The sequence below is a fragment of the Balaenoptera musculus genome, chromosome 5 (genome assembly GCF_009873245.2).
Source record: "Balaenoptera musculus isolate JJ_BM4_2016_0621 chromosome 5, mBalMus1.pri.v3, whole genome shotgun sequence".
Classification (NCBI taxonomy): domain Eukaryota; kingdom Metazoa; phylum Chordata; class Mammalia; order Artiodactyla; family Balaenopteridae; genus Balaenoptera; species Balaenoptera musculus.
In genome coordinates this window covers 24,023,475-24,041,344 of record NC_045789.1, presented here as the reverse complement: position 1 = coordinate 24,041,344, position 17,870 = coordinate 24,023,475, and the positions used below count along the sequence as shown (strand labels likewise).

General features: G+C 42.6%; 1 protein-coding gene across 2 annotated transcripts in view; it reads left to right on the top strand.

The window, feature by feature from the left end:
- Positions 1–17,870, top strand: part of RNF150 (ring finger protein 150) — a 245,496-nt gene that overhangs the window by 198,194 nt on the left and 29,432 nt on the right. For both annotated transcript variants that reach the window (XM_036853557.1, XM_036853558.1), the window contains exon 6: positions 1,525–1,735. In XM_036853557.1, coding sequence (XP_036709452.1) covers positions 1,525–1,735 — 211 coding nt within the window. The remainder of the gene's footprint in view (positions 1–1,524; positions 1,736–17,870) is intronic.

Below are 17,870 nucleotides of genomic sequence, written 5' to 3'. Positions count from 1 at the left end.
AAAAGTGGAGAATGAAGTATACCGGGGAAGAAACTAGAGGGAGATTGGGAACTGGTAATGGGGTAAGAAGCGTTCAGAACATACCCGCTCATGTCCAATAATCTCAATCAGTAAATTTGGCGGATCAGTCATTCAATGAGTTGACTTTCAACAACTCGAATTTCAAGGAGTTGGCCCACTGCCAGTAGAGATGGAGACGGCAGAACACAAAGAGAATATGAAGGAAAGGGAATGAGCTGAATTTGAAGTTTTTATGGGATAATGGAGATTTCCAGCTGACTTGGAACCACAGGTGTGGGGCTTGGGAGACTTGGTTTGAGAGTGGAAATCCAGGACAAGAGTCCAGCAGTTTGAATTTCTTGCTTTGTGCTCCCAATGAGCCCGTGAGTGGTAGGTTTTCTCTTTCAATGAACTTTGCACACAATCTAGTCATTGTGGTGTTAATTCAGACAGTGTCAACCTAGGATTCTCCTCACCCAAGCCTGCTCACCCTGATCTGCATCTTTGGACGGGGTGCAAAACCGTGTCATTGTCGTCGCTCAAGGAAATGTCACTATCCAGAGTGGAGCAAAAAGTGTGATTAACAGCCGTTCTCAAGACCATATCTCTCCTCCACCACCTTTAAAAAATAATTTTTATGAGCTTGGTCAGAGGCAGAACAACTGAAAATCATTTTTTAAAAGCTGTTTGTGGAAGAGATATCAATATATTCAACACCACTTCAGCCAGCAGAACTGAGACCATAGAGTAAAACTGCCCCACTGCCCGATAAGAGAAGCTGGCCGACAGAGGCTGCCTTGCGAGGCACAGAGACTCCCGTCTCTACATTTTTCAAGTGGAGCTGTGAGGATTATTGGGAGGGAGAGTCCTGTAGTGAGTGGGTAATTAAAGTAGATGGTCTCACCCTAGTTTTATGATTCTAAGATTTTAGCTTAGAGGATTTGACAAATGTACCATCAATTGCATGTTCTGTAAATAGGGCTTTGCTCTGCAGCTGGTTTTTTGGCTTGTGTTTAACAACACCTCACCCTGTGCTCTTGTGTTTGTGTGTGCGTTTGTTTATGTATGTGTGTGTATCTCTGATGCACAATTCACGAGTCAGATTCTGTCTCCCCTCTCATGCCATCAGTCTGTTTGCAAACAACACATGGGTCTGTGGGGCTAATTATCAGGCTGTCCGCTACTTCCTATACGAGAAGTAAACACTAGAGGTAAGGAAGAGCTATCGTTATAAGTAGGTATCATATTATTCTCCCGATGTAATTACATTAACGTGTGGCTAGTGCTACTCCGGGAATTAAGACCTTGTCTGTAGATCTAAACGGAACCTTTGGAAAGAAAATTTTGGAAGATGTTTTCATGTTAATTACAGGAACTATATGTGGAATGTCTTTCAATAAAGTGGTTCAGGAAGAAAACGGTAAAGAACTTGGTTTTCCATCAGGACAAAATATTTAGGCTGTAGACATCTCATCTCTAACTTGATGATATACACTAAGATAGGTCCTTTTCTGCTCCTGTCAGCCCAATGCCGACTGCATGGACGACTTGCCCACTGACTTCGAGGGATCTCTGGGAGGTCCGTCAACCAACCAGATCACCGGCGCAAGCGACACAACCGTAAATGAAAGCTCAGTCACTTTGGACCCTGCTGTCCGGACTGTGGGAGCCTTGCAGGTGGTCCAGGACACAGATCCCACTCCGCAGGAGGGAGAAATCATCTTCACCACCAACAGTAAGTTCTGCTGCGCCACATGCCAATGCCATATTCCAAAAGGCTGTTGCCTCGTGGGAATTGGAAAAAGGCACTTTTCCTCAAGAAGAAAGAAAAATTAAATGAATAGAACGTTGCTAGGCTAAACAATCGTACCTGAGGGGCCTTGAGAAGCCCAGCTTACTCCAGAGCCAGCAGGGCAGACAACAGTGCTAGCTGTGTGTGTCACCCACCTACACACGCCGACGCCACAGCACTGCACACGCCCCATGGTACCCAAACACCAGGCCAGGTGGTGGTGCTGGCCTCTGAAGGTGGAAGGCAGGTGAGAAGAGCCACTGCCGGCGATGTTCAGTGGGACTGGGGTAGGGGACAACCCACTCACTCATGTGTGTGTGTGTGCGTGTGTGTGCGTGTACACAGGCTTGAGCCCTCCCGAGTGTGCAGGTGGCTGTCTGAGCTGGTCTGGACAGCATGCAGGAGGGTTCTGCCCCGCCGTTGCTGCAGGACTCAGAGGCAAGTGGAACCCCTTTAGATGGGCATTCTTGCAGTACCACCTAAACCCCTATGCATAGTGACGTATTAAAATATCTTTAGGGTTTCTTCCGCATCTCCTGCATAGACTCAAAGTAAATGCTGTTCTGGTTGAGGGTAGTTATAAAAATATTAAAGTAGCTATGTTAGCATACGGTTGAAGCTCAAACCTAAAGTATTTACTCGACCGTCTAATACAGCAGAGATAAGAGGAGTTCTAAGAAAATCAGCATGCAAATTAACTTAGGTTTAAGGTTAAAAAGGGTGGATGAATATTGCAGGTTTTAAAGGAGGTGTGTTTTTTCCCTTGATGGAAGTAACCTATTCACTATAGAAAATTTGGAAATGGAGCAGAGAAGATGAAAGCACGTTGGGATATTTCCTTTTAACTTGGCCTCTTTTTTACTTATTCGTGATGTTTATGCAGTTCAAAAAATCATTCACGCTGAAATTTAAAGACGCATTTTTCTGATGAAGAAACATAACAGTCCTTGTCGTTGAAAGACTGAAAAATGAAGAAGAGAATAAAAAAAGAATGCAAAAATCACTCAGTACCCCACTACCCAGAAATAATCACTCTTAACATTTTGGTGTATTTGCTGATAATCTTTTTTTTTTTTTTACATTTTTATTGGTGTATAATTGCTTTACAGTGGTGTGATAGTTTCTGCTTTATAACAAAATGAATCAGCTATATGTATACATATATCCCCATATCTCCTCCCTCTTGCGTCTCCCTCCCACCCTCCCTATCCCACCCCTCTAGGTGGTCACAAAGCGCCCAGCTGATCGCTCTGTGCTATGCGGCTGCTTCTCACTAGCTATCTGTTTTACATTTGGTAGTGTATATATGTCCATGCCACTCTCTCACTTCGTCCCAGCTTACCCTTCCCCCTCCCTGTGTCCTCAAGTCCATTCTCTACGTCTGTGTCTTTATTCCTGTCCTGCCCCTGGGTTCTTCAGACCCTTTTTTTTTTTTTTTAGATTCCATATATATGTGTTAGCATACGGTATTTGTTTTTCTCTTTCTGCCTTACTTCATTCTGTATGACAGACTCTAGGTCCATCCACCTCACTACAAATAACTCAATTTTGTTTCTTTTTATGGCTGAGTAATATTCCATCGTATATATGTGCCACATCTTTTTATCCATTCATCTGTTGATGAATATTTAGGTTGCTTCCATGTCTTGGCTATTGTAAATAGAGCTGCAATGAACATCGTGGTACATGACTCTTTTTGAGTTATGGTTTTCTCAGGGTATATGCCCAGTAGTGGGATTGCTGGGTCGTATGGTAGTTCTATTTTTAGTTTTTTAAGGAACCTCCATACTGTTCTCCATAGTGGCTGTATCAATTTACATTCCCACCAACAGTGCAAGAGGGTTCCCTTTTCTCCACACCCTCTCCAGCATTTATTGTTTGTAGATTTTTTGATGATGGCCATTCTGACTGGTGTGAGGTGATACCTCATTGTAGTTTTGATTTGCATTTCTCTAATGATTAGTGATGTTGAGCATCCTTTCATGTGTTTGTTGGCAATCTGTCTATCTTCTTTGGAGAAATGTCTATTTAGGTCTTCTGCCCATTTTTGGATTGGGTTGTTTGTTTTTTGATATTGAGCTGCATGAGCTGCTTGTAAATTTTGGAGATTAATCCTTTGTCAGTTGCTTCATTTGCAAATATTTTCTCCCATTCTGAGGGTTGTCTTTTCATCTTATGTTTTCCTTTGCTGTGCAAAAGCTTTTAAGTTTCATTAGGTCCCATTTGTTTATTTTTGTTTTTATTTCCATTTCTCTAGGAGGTGGGTAAAAAAGGATCTTGCTGTGATTCATGTCATAGAGTGTTCTGCCTATGTTTTCCTCTAAGAGTTTTATAGTGTCTGGCCTTACATTTAGGTCTTTAATCCATTTTGAGTTGATTTTTGTGTATGGTATTAGGGAGTGTTCTAATTTCATTCTTTTACATGTAGCTGTCCATTTTTCCCAGCACCACTTATTGAAGAGGCTGTCTTTTCTCCATTGTATATTCTTGCCTCCTTTGCTGATATCTTTTGATATAGTTGAGACAGTAACCGTGGGGGTGAACATTCAGTATTGTAACCATAGTACTTTCACAGGACCTCGACAGAGAGTAATTTCGAGAGGAACTTGGTTGTAAACATCCACCCATGTAGGGTTTATTAGTTTTTGGTAGATATGAGTTTTAACTTGACTTTTAGAGGCATAAGGACCTCAGTATTGAAACATTGGCCAAAGTCCCTAAAGAGAGATTTTGATCCATTTGTTTTGAAGGTCTAGAGTGGTACTGTCTAGTATTAATATAATGCAAGCCACAAAAGCAATTTTAAATCCTCAATAGCCACACTAAAATAAAAATAATAAGCTGGTCAAGTTCATTTTAATAATATTTTTATTTAACCCAATATATCCAAAATATCTTATTCTTTTTTTATGCTAACTCTTCAAAACCTGGTGTGTATTTATATGCTTAGAGCACATCTCGGTTTAGACTAGCCCCATTTCAAGTACTCAGAAGCACGTGTGGCCAGTGGCTACCATATTGGAGAACACAGATTTAGAATCCTAGTAATTTAGGGATATAAGAACCTTAAAAAAAAAAAAAAACCTTAAAGGTCATTTAATCGTTACCATGATAAACTTTTGATTTTCGCCATATGAGAATTGTGACCCAGAGGAATAAGTGGCTGACTCAGATCTGACAGTAAGTTCTCTTTTCAGAATACAAGATTGACCCATAATTTTTCCATTTATTGGACATCTTCAGTTACCATCAGGCATATCACCATTAGTGGTCTAAGTGAAGTATATTGGAAGGCCTCATAAAATTTTCCTAGCAGTTCAGAAACATTTAAGGCATGAGCCTTTTTTGAGCCCATAAAAAGAACCAAATCAAAAATGGATCCTATTTCTTGCAATGAAATGATTGTTTGATTTTCTGTTAGATTTCTTATTTTGAAAAGTGGCTATGTACTTCATCCATCTTAGTAAAGCCCAGATGACAAATGAAAAGGCATAGTTTATGGGTTAAAACACAACCAAATATGAAATAGGAAATTAAAGTCTGTATCCATATAATTCATAATCCCAGACAGTTTTGGCTAAAATAGACTCAGAGTGTTTAGGTTCATAGCAGGCATTCAGTAGATGTTGACTTGAGATAAAAGTGTTTGATCTAAGCTTCAACAGGGAGCTTCTGTTCACAACAGAAAGAAAAATGCCAGGTAACTTCAAAGGAAGGTCTTGGTAAAGATGAAGAGACGAGGCGTGAGACCACATCTGTAGTTTGAAGACTGATACTATATATCAATATGGCTAAAGATATCAGTCTCTTAGTACAGAAACTGAATTTTTCTCACAAAATACTTTTCCTAGACCATTTATTTAATTTTTAATGAAGTATAGTTGATTTACAACATCTCAGGTGTACGGCAAAGTGATTCAGTTTCATATATATGTATAAACATATACATATATATATATACATATATATATATTCTTCAGATTCTTTTCCATTATAGGTTTTTACAAGGTACTGAATATAGTTCCCTGTGCTTTACAGTAGGTCCTTGTTGTTTGTCTATTTTATATATAGTAGTGTGTATATGTTAATCCCAAATTCCCAGTTTATCCCTCCTTCCCTTCCCCTTCTGTAACCATAAGTTCGTTTTCTATGTCTGTGAGTCTATTTCTGTTTTGTAAATAAGTTCATTTGTGTCGTTTTTTCTAGATTCCACAAAAAAGTGATATTATATGATATTTTATTTCTGATTAGTTTTATTTATTGGGATTTCACAGAATATTCCAAGCACAGTCATTCTGATTAGACGTTCATGTTTTATACCACTAACTAAATGGCTGTAGATTCCTTAAGGGGAAAATTCTTTCCTCTCTACAGGTTTGTACATTGCCTAGTGCCCTAACTCAAATAAATAATTAATAAATGAACAAACAGGATTGCATGAATAAATGAGCGAAAAGATTCAAGTTCTTATCAATGTTATTGTAACCATTTCTCTAATGCTATAGAAAAAAATGCAGATGGTGAAAGAAGTATAGTTGGGATACGATATTGCTACAAATCACAAATAACCCACTGGAGGTTGGACCTGACGTTTTTCTACCTTATCCTTTCCTACCTCACATCTCTGCAGACCCAGGAAATTACTAGAAAATGAAGAAGTAACAGTAGGTAACAAATACATAACAGCAACTCTGTACCAGGCACCCTTTTATGTTGTTTACATGTATTAGCTCACAACAACCCTATGAGGTAAATGTTATTTTTAACCTCATTTTCCTGATGCAGAAACAGCAGCACTGAGAGATTACAGTAACTGACCTGAGGTCATAAGCTAGTGACAGGTGGAGCTGGAATTCGAAGGAGCAGCTAGCTGGCTCTACGACGCCATGCATAGCTATGCTAGAAGATGAAAAAGGGGAGAAAACGCACACAGTTCTCATTTCATTTTTGTCCTCTTTTCCTCCATTTTTCTAAATCTCTGAAAGGCCAAAAATGTGTTTAGTTTCAGCTTGCATTCTCATCCCTACCTCCGTTCTTCCTTTCCTGGCAAATAGTCTTGCTGTATAGTCGATCAAATGCACGTAAAAGTCATTTCAGCACTCAAGGGGAAACAGCATAGAACAGATTGCCCTTAGAGTAAAGATGGAAAAATCTGGCATTAAAGGATCATCTTCAGCTCCCAAGAAAAGAAAAAAAGAAAAACATTTACAAAGGAAAGGAAATGGAAACTGGTAGGCAGTCTGACATTTGGGAGAAAGACGTTCTTGTATGCATATCTTTAATGTTTCTGACATTTCAGCTTTTATAACCTCACACGGCAGCCCCAAATCAGTGTTTCTCCTCCACATTGGTGCAAGGTGTCATTTGTACGCATGCCCTGATGTCACTCACCCAACTTCATCTGCCCACCCAATTACACCAAAACCATACTCTGCCTTCTGACTCCCCAAGCCCAGGCTGCAGCCGGTTGGATTGGCTTCAGCAGGGAAAGAAGTTTCTTAGGACCAAAGGAAAACACAGCTGAACAAACAGCCCGGTGTGTTTGGAAACTCCAGACAGGAGCTTGAGAAAGACACAAAAGGAGAAGACTCTATCACACCTTCCCCAAAACACCCCGCGCCACTCCACACCTTCTCAAGAGGGCCTGAAACCTTCCCTTTGTTTTCCAAGGAAAGTCACTGACCCCACCATCCGTGTCCTTTATTGAGTCACCACACAAGTCCTCTAGTGCTGCGTCTAGAATTGTTACCCCCTTGCCACTCCTTCCACCTCAAACTGGAAGGAACCAGCAGTCAGCCCGAGGGGTGGAGGGTGGAGGGAACTAGAAGCTAGAAAGGGAGGAGATGAGCAGAGTCAAGGCCTCCCAGATCTGCCCCAATACGTTCTGAGGAGCACATGGCATAACGTGTTTGGCCAGGAGACCTGGTCTTCAGACGTCACAGAAGGAAGCAGGACCCATGAACTGTTATGTAGGCTAATAGGCTCAAACTCGGCCGGTTGAATTGAAACGTGGTGTAGGTTTCCCCTGGGAAACTTCCTATCCACTCTGAACCTTTCGGGGAGTATCATGTATTTCATGTGTTGAGCCAACATGATTTGTGATGTGTGTAAAACGCATCTTGCTTTTTGCTGCTCTGCCTGAACCGTCTGGAGTGGGTGTAGCAGCCCCCTCCCTGGGGATGACAATTCCAGCAGGAATTTTCTGCTCACTCTTAGGTAACGGACAGTTCCAAGAGTCCCTTTAGGTTCCAAACACAGACAAAAGAATTTTTTTTTTTTCCTCTGCAGAGCCCTTCTCCCTTGTAATCCCCATCACTCAGGACAGATGGGCCTCCCTGGCTTACTCACGAGGCCTCCCGCAGCCTTCACGCTCTCCTTCACGCTCTCCTTCACGCTCTCCGCCCAGGTGCTCTTACGGCTCCAGGAGGTCTTTTTGGATCGGGCCCAAGTTGAGCCCGGTCCTGCTCGCTCCCCACGTGGCCACCTCTGGGACCCTCGCACATCACCTGCCCTGACACCTGTCTCCGGTACAGCAGCTGTTTCCAGCCTCTGACCCCACGCAGGCCGTTGGCCTCCTCCCTTCAGACTCCAGGCAGGCAGGAGGCCTGAGTCCACAGCCTGCTTTAACTTTTCTAAGGCCTGAGTCTGCTTTCTCTGAGTCCCACCTACAGGAGGCGTAGTTCAGGATCTCCTTGGTGATGGAGGGGGAAGGGTTTCCCTTGCCAGAACCCCTCCCTGGGCTTGGGTTTGGGAGATAGCCCTTCTCCACCCCTTCTTCTAGAGGAATGGGATTCAGTGTTACAATACTCTCTCCACAGACAAGCTCCTTTCCAATTTCCCCACCTTTCTCTCCCTCTCTCCCCTTTTTATTGTCATGAACTGGGTGATGGGGTCCAGAATCATAGAACAGGTACCCTTCACATCCGCTCTACCCAGCAGTGGGGTGTCGGGCACAGGGTTGGGGGGAGATGGGAGAGGCCGTCTCATACTTCTTTGCTGCCCATAGCTCTTCAGTAGAAACTGAGGCAGGAAGAGTCCCATGAATGCAAAAGAATTAGTTCATGAATGTCTTGATGGGCTTCACCAGAGGACACATTCCTAGCTGATATGGCGACTAAACTACAGTCCCTTTTCAGAGACCCTAGAGACAAGTCAACCTTTTTGGAAAAAAAATATATATATATGCTCTCACTCTTCAAAATACACTCATGAGACAAAAGTAATTGTTAAAGCACAGCTGAAACTGCAGCCCAGCAAAAAAAAAAAAAGGAAAAGTCATTTTCAGCAAAAAGTCATTCACTGCGATCACCAGGAGCTCTCCAGGGACACAGACCAGACACTAATTACGGGAAAAACTTCCAGTGAGTTCATTCAGAGACTTGTGTATAGCAGTTTCTGGAGTGACCCGCTTTCTTTTCTTTGAGGAACTCGATAGGAACATCTCTGGCGAGTCTTCATTCCTAAAAAAAACACAGTCTCTTAAAATTAGGCCAGAAATGACATCCGTTCTTTTCTTTTTTAAGTTCTGTGTTTATTCGTTAGGGAGCCATTGAGGAATCATTCAGCGTATCTATATTCAAAGGTTTTAAATGCCTCTAGGCTTGCTCCAGTCGCAAGCTGAATATGAACACGAGAGAGAGTGTGTGTGTGTGTATTCAGGGCTTTTCCAGGGAACCTGAGTTTGAACCTCTGGGTCAAAGCAACTGAGAGAAAAAGGGAGGGTTGGCATGAACATCCCATTTCTGTTCCAAATGTTCCTTTACATTTGCAAAGCAGCAATCTCCAGGTTTTAATGTGACTGCAAAATATACCGGTGCATCCAGAAATAAACACCTGTACAGAAAGCATTCCAGCGTGTATGAGAAAGGACAAGAGGGAGTGGCCACATCTGCTTTTTCGACTTGCATCAAAGCCTGAACTGGCAAAGTAGCTCCCCTTTGGATAAATATATGCTGGCTGGAACTAGCAACAAGAATGATCTCCCTTGGTGCCCATAAGATTCACATTAGCCCTGGAAAGATGATTGCTTTGATTTGTGAGCCTTTTCCATTGTGGCAGACAACAGAATCGGCCAACCAGTTAAGATTTTAGATCCCACTGTCGTGCGTCCTTCAGGAAATATTTCAGCCACGGTGAATGACTTCTCTACAAAATGAAGCATTTGAAGATGGTGATACTGCGCCCCACAATCGTCTCCATAGCTCGTAATGTACCAGGTCCCTACAGTCACATCCCCGCCTTGTTTCTGAGCCTTCCAGCTCACCAGCTCGACGATGGCTTCAGGAGAGGAACAGCTGTTCTGAAGAGCAAAGATCTTTGTGATAAGCACTTGCCGTTATCATCAACTGTCCCAGATGGCAACCAGTCAATCCACAAGCCACTGGATTTTTTTTGCAATAACATTCCTCCTCAATTAAAAACACTCACCAATCTCAGAAAGCTCACTCGGGGCCAGACTCCCAGGGTTTTCCTGTCCTGTGTGTCTGGTGCCTTTGACAAGGGAGTGTTGAGCATCTGCAGATGCACAGACTGCCTGTGAGAGAGCTCATCAGTTTAGACCACAGATATATGGCCTCTGGGAGCACTCAGCCTGGGCATGACACCACGCCATCCACTCGGAAGAAACTTGTCCTCCTGAAATGAAGTGGCCCAGCCAAGCAGACAAAATCCATCCATCGTGGGAGATTGTCTCAGATGTCCTGAGTTACGCACTAAGAGCACCATCTTCCAGTTTGATTGATTCTTCCCAATGCTGTCTCGCTTTTGGTAAGCATTCCAAAAGCGGGCTAGGGAAAGCGCTGTTGAGCAGACCTGCATTTTACCAGGTATTGACACACTGAGCATGGATCTCAGCAGGGAGGTGGCAGCTGATGGCAGGAAACATAACTGGCAGGTCAGCCCTCTTTCAGTGTTGGAACAGCAGCCATTCTAAAGCACATGGGGTGAGGAGGCGGGGGAAGGTCCATCATTCGGAGATTAAGATAGCAGGGAGCAGCTGAAAATGTCCTTTGGCTGACATAAGAATTGGCTCTGAAAATTCAGAGTCAGGGTTCCATAAGTCAAAATATTTCAGAAATGGGGCTTCCCTGGTGGCGCAGTGGTTGAGAATCTGCCTGCCAATGCAGGGGACACGGGTTCGAGCCCTGGTCTGGGAAGATCCCACGTGCCGCGGAGCAGCTAGGCCCGTGAGCCACAATTACTGAGCCTGCGCGTCTGGAGCCTGTGCTCCGCAACAAGAGAGGCCGCGATAGCGAGAGGCCCGCGCACCGCGATGAAGAGTGGCCCCCGCTTGCCGCAACTAGAGAAAGCCCTCGCACAGAACGAAGACCCAACACAGCCATAAATAAATAAATAAATACTTTAAAAAAAAAAATTTCTGAAATGAAATTCAGTGGTTCAGAATAAAAAAAAAAAAAGTGTAACTATCAGAACATCACTGGAGCTACATGAGGTAAGATGGTATACTGGAAACACCACTAGCCAGAAACAAAAAAGTGGCACCTTAGGTGTGATTTGGCCTCCAGTTAGCTGTGTGACCTTGGGCAAGTCACTCACCCTCTCTGTACTTCCATTTTGTCAGTTATCAAATGAGACACTTGTACCAGCAGTTGATTTCCAAGGTCCTTTCCAGTTCCATAATTAGACTCCCTCTCTTGGTGTCCTTCCAAGTCTCACCAGGAAAGGCTCAATTAAGACCTTGCATCCTGGGGGCTTCCCTGGTGGTGCAGTGGTTGGGAGTCCACCTGCCAATGCAGGGGACACAGGTTCGAGCCCTGGTCCAGGAAGATCCCACATGCTGTAGAGCGGCTGAACCCGTGCACCACAACTGCTGATCCTGTGCTCTGGAGCCTGTGAGCCACAACTGCTGAGCCTGCGTGCCGCAACTGCTGGGGCCCACGTGCCTGGAGCCTGTGCTCTGCAATGAAGGGGCATCGCAATGAGAAGCCCACTTACCACGGCGAGGAGTGGCCCCCGCTCGTTGCAACTAGAGAAAGCCCACACACAGCAGCGAAGACCCAACGCAACCAAATAAATAAATTAATTAAATAAATATTTTAAAAAAAGACCTGCATCCTCACTTAAAGCCCTTCCTGATACCCCTCTCCTTCCAGCACCACGAAGCCACCCCTAGGAAGGAGCTGTGTCCTCGGCTCTCTCGCCACTGCCGTGTCCTCTGAGACTCTAGAGGGTCACTATGAGACTGCAGCGTCTGCCCAGTCTCTTATCTTACAGATCAGATTTTATGTACATCTTCATCTAAAATGAATGGGAGAGAAGACAAGAGGGTGTAGCTGGCTGGAAGAACAGCACAACCCTAGCCCGGAATCCTCCTAGGATTCCCACGTGCAGTGGACCCTGTACTCAGACCATCACAGCCTCCTGCCCGCAGAAGGCTCTTAAGCAGTACTTACCTGGGCTGCCTAGGTGCTGGCTATGCCCAGACTCAGACCTATTCATTTTCTTTGTCCTTAAAAACAGTATTAATAACAGTTACCATTCATTGAGTGCAAACTTTGTGCTCAGCACCATATATGTACTCTACATAGAGTGTCTTATTTGACCATGTTAATAACCTCATGAGATTGTCATCCGCATTTTATAGATAAGGAAATAGATTCCAAAGGTAAAATAACATGCCCTAGATCACTTATTTTTCAAACTGTGGGTCTTTGAATGAATCTAGCGAGTCCTGACCAGTATTTTTCAAATGACACAAAATAAAATACATCTGAAATCCAAATACACTCACTCACACACACACACACACACACACACACACACACATATATACAGTCTTTAATGTTGATTTTAACAATAATAGTTATTGTTGATGCCATCAAGGAAGAAATGTGTCATGTAAACCAAAATATTATGCAGGGCAACTCTCTTTTATTCTGTTTTAATATTGAACCTAGACAATTGGCAAGCAATACTTAGAAAAAAAACATTGTATTTCTTCAGTAGATAGTAGTATAGGTGCTTATGTGTCTGTGTTTATGTATTCATATGGATGTGAATACACAGTTTGATATTTAGTCCCAAATCTACACATAGGATTTTTTTTTGCATGTTTATAATGCTTTTTTTTTTTTTTACAGTAAATACCACATTTGTTGTCTCATTTTCTCTTCTCAGGGAATTAGTATTTTTAAAAAAAAGACATCATTTGGAATAGACATTATCTCCATTTTACAGATGGGGGTATTGAGGCACAAGTACCACATTCAGAGTTGTTGCTCTGATATTCAGGAAGAAAATCCCTCTCACTGGACTCCATTTCCAGGGTCGCCTACACTGTATGTGAATCCATTCATGTATCTGTCCCATCGTTTTAAAGGAAATTAGCAATCATCTAAGAATAGCTCCAGTTCATCTAAATATTTTAGAACTTAGCTCTGTTTTACATGTCACTAAAATATTTAGGCTCCAGATGCTTTATTAAGGATTTAGTTGAACTGTTAAACCAGTTGAATACTAAAAAGCAAATTTCTCTCTTTCTTAACGACTCTGAAATTACGATGCAGAAACATGTTGTGTAAAGAACATTTAATAATTCATGTCCATCCATCACTAAAGCAGCAGGAATAAGAAATCTTAATGTCATCTTTCAAGGATTTGAGGCTTGCTCTCTTCTGGCAGAAAGAAATGCCTCAAATGCATTGATTGATCATTCTTCCCAAGATCTCAAACTGTACTTCACCCATAATATCTTGTTCTGTCTTCCTAACATTCCTGCGCAGTAGAAACAGACAGTAACCTCTATCCCGAAAGGAAAAACTGAAGCAGAGGGGCTAAATCAAGTTCTTGCCCCAGCCCAATCGTCTTTCCAGTATTCCACCACATGCTTAAACTGGTTCCCTATAAAGAAATGCCAGAAAAGCTCACTTGTTCCAAGTTAACAGTACAGAGTCAGAAATTGAATCAAAGCATGCCCACATGAGAATGATTTTTAAATCGAGGGCATCAGGACTGGTCTTCTTGGTAATCATCTAGAATCAGCTCAAGATTTCTGGCTATACATGGCAGATTGAGCCCACAGGTTTATCTCTGCTACCCCCACAAAGTCCCACCAAAGGGTTCATGAAAGGTATAAACCTGCATGGACACTAAGAAGAGGGAAAAGATTACAGCAGACAATATGTCAACAGATTTTGGAAGACACATGAGTGGAAGTTCATTTAGTGAAGTGGGGAGAGCTGAAATCTGAGTGCCTTCTTAGTGAGGAGCCAATGAGAAGCTAGCAGTTTTTGTTTTTTTTTGTTTTTTTTTTTTTTTAAGCGTGGCAGGGCACAGGCAGAGTGCGCCTACCTGTGTTTTGGTTTTTTTTTTTTAATTTTATTTATTTATTTATTTATTTTTGGCTGTGTTGGGTCTTCGTTTCTGTGCGAGGGCTTTCTCTAGTTGCGGCGAGCGGGGACCACTCTTCATCGCGGTGCGCGGGCCTCTCACTATCGCGGCCTCTCTTGTTGCGGAGCATGGGCTCCAGACGCGCAGGCTCAGTAGTTGTGGCTCACGGGCCTAGCTACTCCGCGGCACGTGGGATCTTCCCAGATCAGGGCTCGAACCCGTGTCCCCTGCATTGGCAGGCAGACTCTCAACCACTGTGCCACCAGGGAAGCCCAAGCTAGCAGTTTTGCAGCTAGCTCATAGTATAGGGCACCAGATACGTAGGAAGGCTGTAGCATGCAGTGGCGCTCAAAAGATCAGCTACTGATAGCATACTGTATTTGTTTTTCTCTTTCTGACTTCCTTCACTCTGTATGACAGACTCTAACTCCATGCACCTCACTACAAATAACTCCATTTCATTTCTTTTTATGGCTGAGTAATATTCCATTGTCTATATGTGCCACATCTTCTTTATCCATTCATCCGATGATGGACATTTAGGTTGCTTCCATGTCCTGGCTATTGTAAATAGAGCTGCAATGTGCTAACACATATATATGGAATCTAAGGGAAAAAAAAAAAAAGGTCATGAAGGACCTAGTGGCAAGACGGGAATAAAGACACAGACCTGCTAGAGAATGGACTTGAGGATATGGGGAAGGGGAAGGGTAAGATGTGACAAAGTGAGAGAGTGGCATGGACATATATACACTACCAAACGTAAAATAGATAGCTAGTGGGAAGCAACCGCATAGCACAGGGAGATCAGCTCTGTGCTTTGTGACCACCTAGAGGGGTGGGATAGGGAGGGTGGGAGGGAGGGAGATGCAAGAGAGAAGAGATATGGGAACATATGTATATGTATAACTGATTCACTTTGTTATAAAGCAGAAACTAACACACCATTGTAAAGCAGTTATACTCCAATAAAGATGTTAAAAAAAATAAAAAATAAAAAATAAAAAAAGATCAGGTGAAAGACTATGTAAAGAGCATTTAGCTCCCCCATCCTGAGCCACCTGTAGTTGCCTCAGGCCCTTACTGAGGTCCCTTCCCTCTTTCGCAAGCCAACTTAGGCATGCATGCTTAATCATAATGTCTCATTGCAAATATGAATGGAGGGTAAGGATGGCTAGAGAACTGCAAGAAGCCACAAAATCTAAGAGAGAGAAAGAACATAACAGATAAAAATAAACTCCAAGGAAACAAGATAATTCAGATCACAGAATTCTGTAAACTACCATTTGTATCCTGATGGAAATATGTGATAATATTGCATCCATGGAAAAGAAACAGATGATAGCAGTTTTCTGAGAATGAGAAAGAGCTCTTGGAAATTAAAAAATAGAGCAGAGTGAAAATTCCCATATTGAAAGATACAATAGCATTTGTTGTTAAACTATGTTCTTGCTGTGAAATAAAAAATGGAAAAAAATTAATTTGATTTAAAAATTAAGTTTAAAAATAAGGAAAAACAAAAAGGGTCAATTTACATGCCATTGAAGAATTAATCTACTTATTTAACACACACTTTACATTAACATCCCTCCCCCAAAATATCTCTTTACTATGGTGAAGAATTACGGCCTCGCATGGCATACTTGGCTTCAGAAAATGTTTGGTACCAAACTGTAAGAGCATTTCCTTTTTGCATGCTACATTTGTGTTATATTTTCAATATATCAGTTCATAGGTTTATTTTATAAATTAGTGACTTCAGTTTTTATAGTGAAGTCATTCTCCAGTGTTCAAGCTAACAAACTTGGGGTTATCTCTATTCTTCTCACTCTATTGCCTTTCATAGTCAAATAATCACCAACCCATGTTCATTCTGCCTTTTAAATCTTTCTCCATGTGCCATTTCCCTCTGCATGGCTATAGCACAAGACCTTAGCACCTCTGACCTTGGTTTTTGCCATGCCTGCCATTTCACTCTCCCTGTTTCTAGTCTTACCATCCTCCAGTCTGTCCTTATCCTGCTGCCTAGATAATCATCTGTAGAAGTCCTGTTGCTGTTTTGCTCAAAACATTTTTATCCCCTATGGGTTAAAATCTCAAGCTGGCTAATTTAAACAAATCATTAAGCATTTGGCCTCTGCATATCTCTCCATGATTTTTCGCCACGCCCAGCTGGCAAGCTTTGTAGGGAAGCATTTCTAAACCACTAGTGGTTCCAGACACAGCCCCCAGCTCTTCTCCCTTCTTCTGCCAAGTCTTTCACATCCTTCAAGCACATCTCATCTGTGGTATTCTATGAGATGCCTTCTATGCTACCCTGAGCGGAACTGGTGATCCTTCTAGAATTATCTCCTTTCAAACAATTCTCTCTCATTATTTCTTGAGAAAGCATCTGTCGCCCCACTAAACTTATAGGTCCTTAAAGGGTTTGGACTGTGGCTTTTCACTTTCATGTTCTGAAGCACAGCACAGATTATGGCTACAGTTAGACTCAGTGACATTAGTAGAATAAATGAATGAATAGGCTGAATTTTAAAGGAAACCAACAATAGCAGTAGTTCGAAGTACAAGAGACCGTGTTCTAATATGTATCTGTGTTTGGTCTGCTGATGAAAAGAATAGGTATATATTCTCCCAAGGACACTCAAGCTGGACCAAGGCACCAGCAGACGGGCCTGCCTATAGCCAGTTCCTCTGGGACAACACTGTGACCCTTGCCCCCTGTGACAGGAGCACAAATGCTGAACTGGTCCCCCGTCACAAGGAAGGAGGGAGACTAATGCCTTGTAGAAATGGGTTGATGATTTATTATTTATCATTATTGATATGGGACTACACAGCCCAAATGAGGGATTAAAAGCAGCATAGAGAGACAAAGTGACAGGAATTGCAGCAAAGGGAAATATGATGGGGAAAGGTTCTACTGCCTGACTGTACATTCATTTCTGCAAATGCCCTGGGAACGTCATCAAACCAAGTGCCCAGAAGCCAGTGCAGCTCCAATGAAGCTCTTCAGTTTTTGTTTTACACCATCGGCACTCCTCTTCTTCCTTTATATTAACCCGTGATGAGTGAAGATGACCTTCCTGAAAGGAAATCTAGACTTGGGGAAACCAGTTGTCTTTGGCATCGGGCAGATCTGGGCTCAAATCCTGGCTGGCCACTGACTGAGTAGCTGTGGTCAATGAATAACATCCCTGGGCCTCAATTTCCTCAACTTTAAAATTGTCCACGGACTTCCCTGGTGGTCCAGTGGTTAAGATTCCACTTCTGCTGATTGGGGAACTAGGATACCGCATGCTGCACGGCGTGGCCAAAAAAAAAAAAATTGTCCAAATAAAATCTACCTTGCAGGTTTGTTGCAAGCATGAAATGAATCAATGTGTAGACTGACTCAGAGCCTGGCACTCAATCAATCATAAACGTTACCTCTCTCCCCACCTTGCACACCATCTCTGCATGAGAACACACATTGGATGGACACATCACAAGTACCTATTAGCTCAATGGAAGTGTCTTGATAAAAATATCTATAAACCTTTCTCAGATAGATTCCAAGGCCCGATAGCTCTAGGTTGTATCCTTAATCATTTGCCCGTGGAGATGAAAGCCAACGTGACCTTGCTCTTCTTCAATTACCAGAATTACTTTACTTCCTGAGCCAGAACTGCATGCTCGCTTTTAGTTATTTATCTTTTCCACTAATTGATCACTTGAGGACTACTGAGTT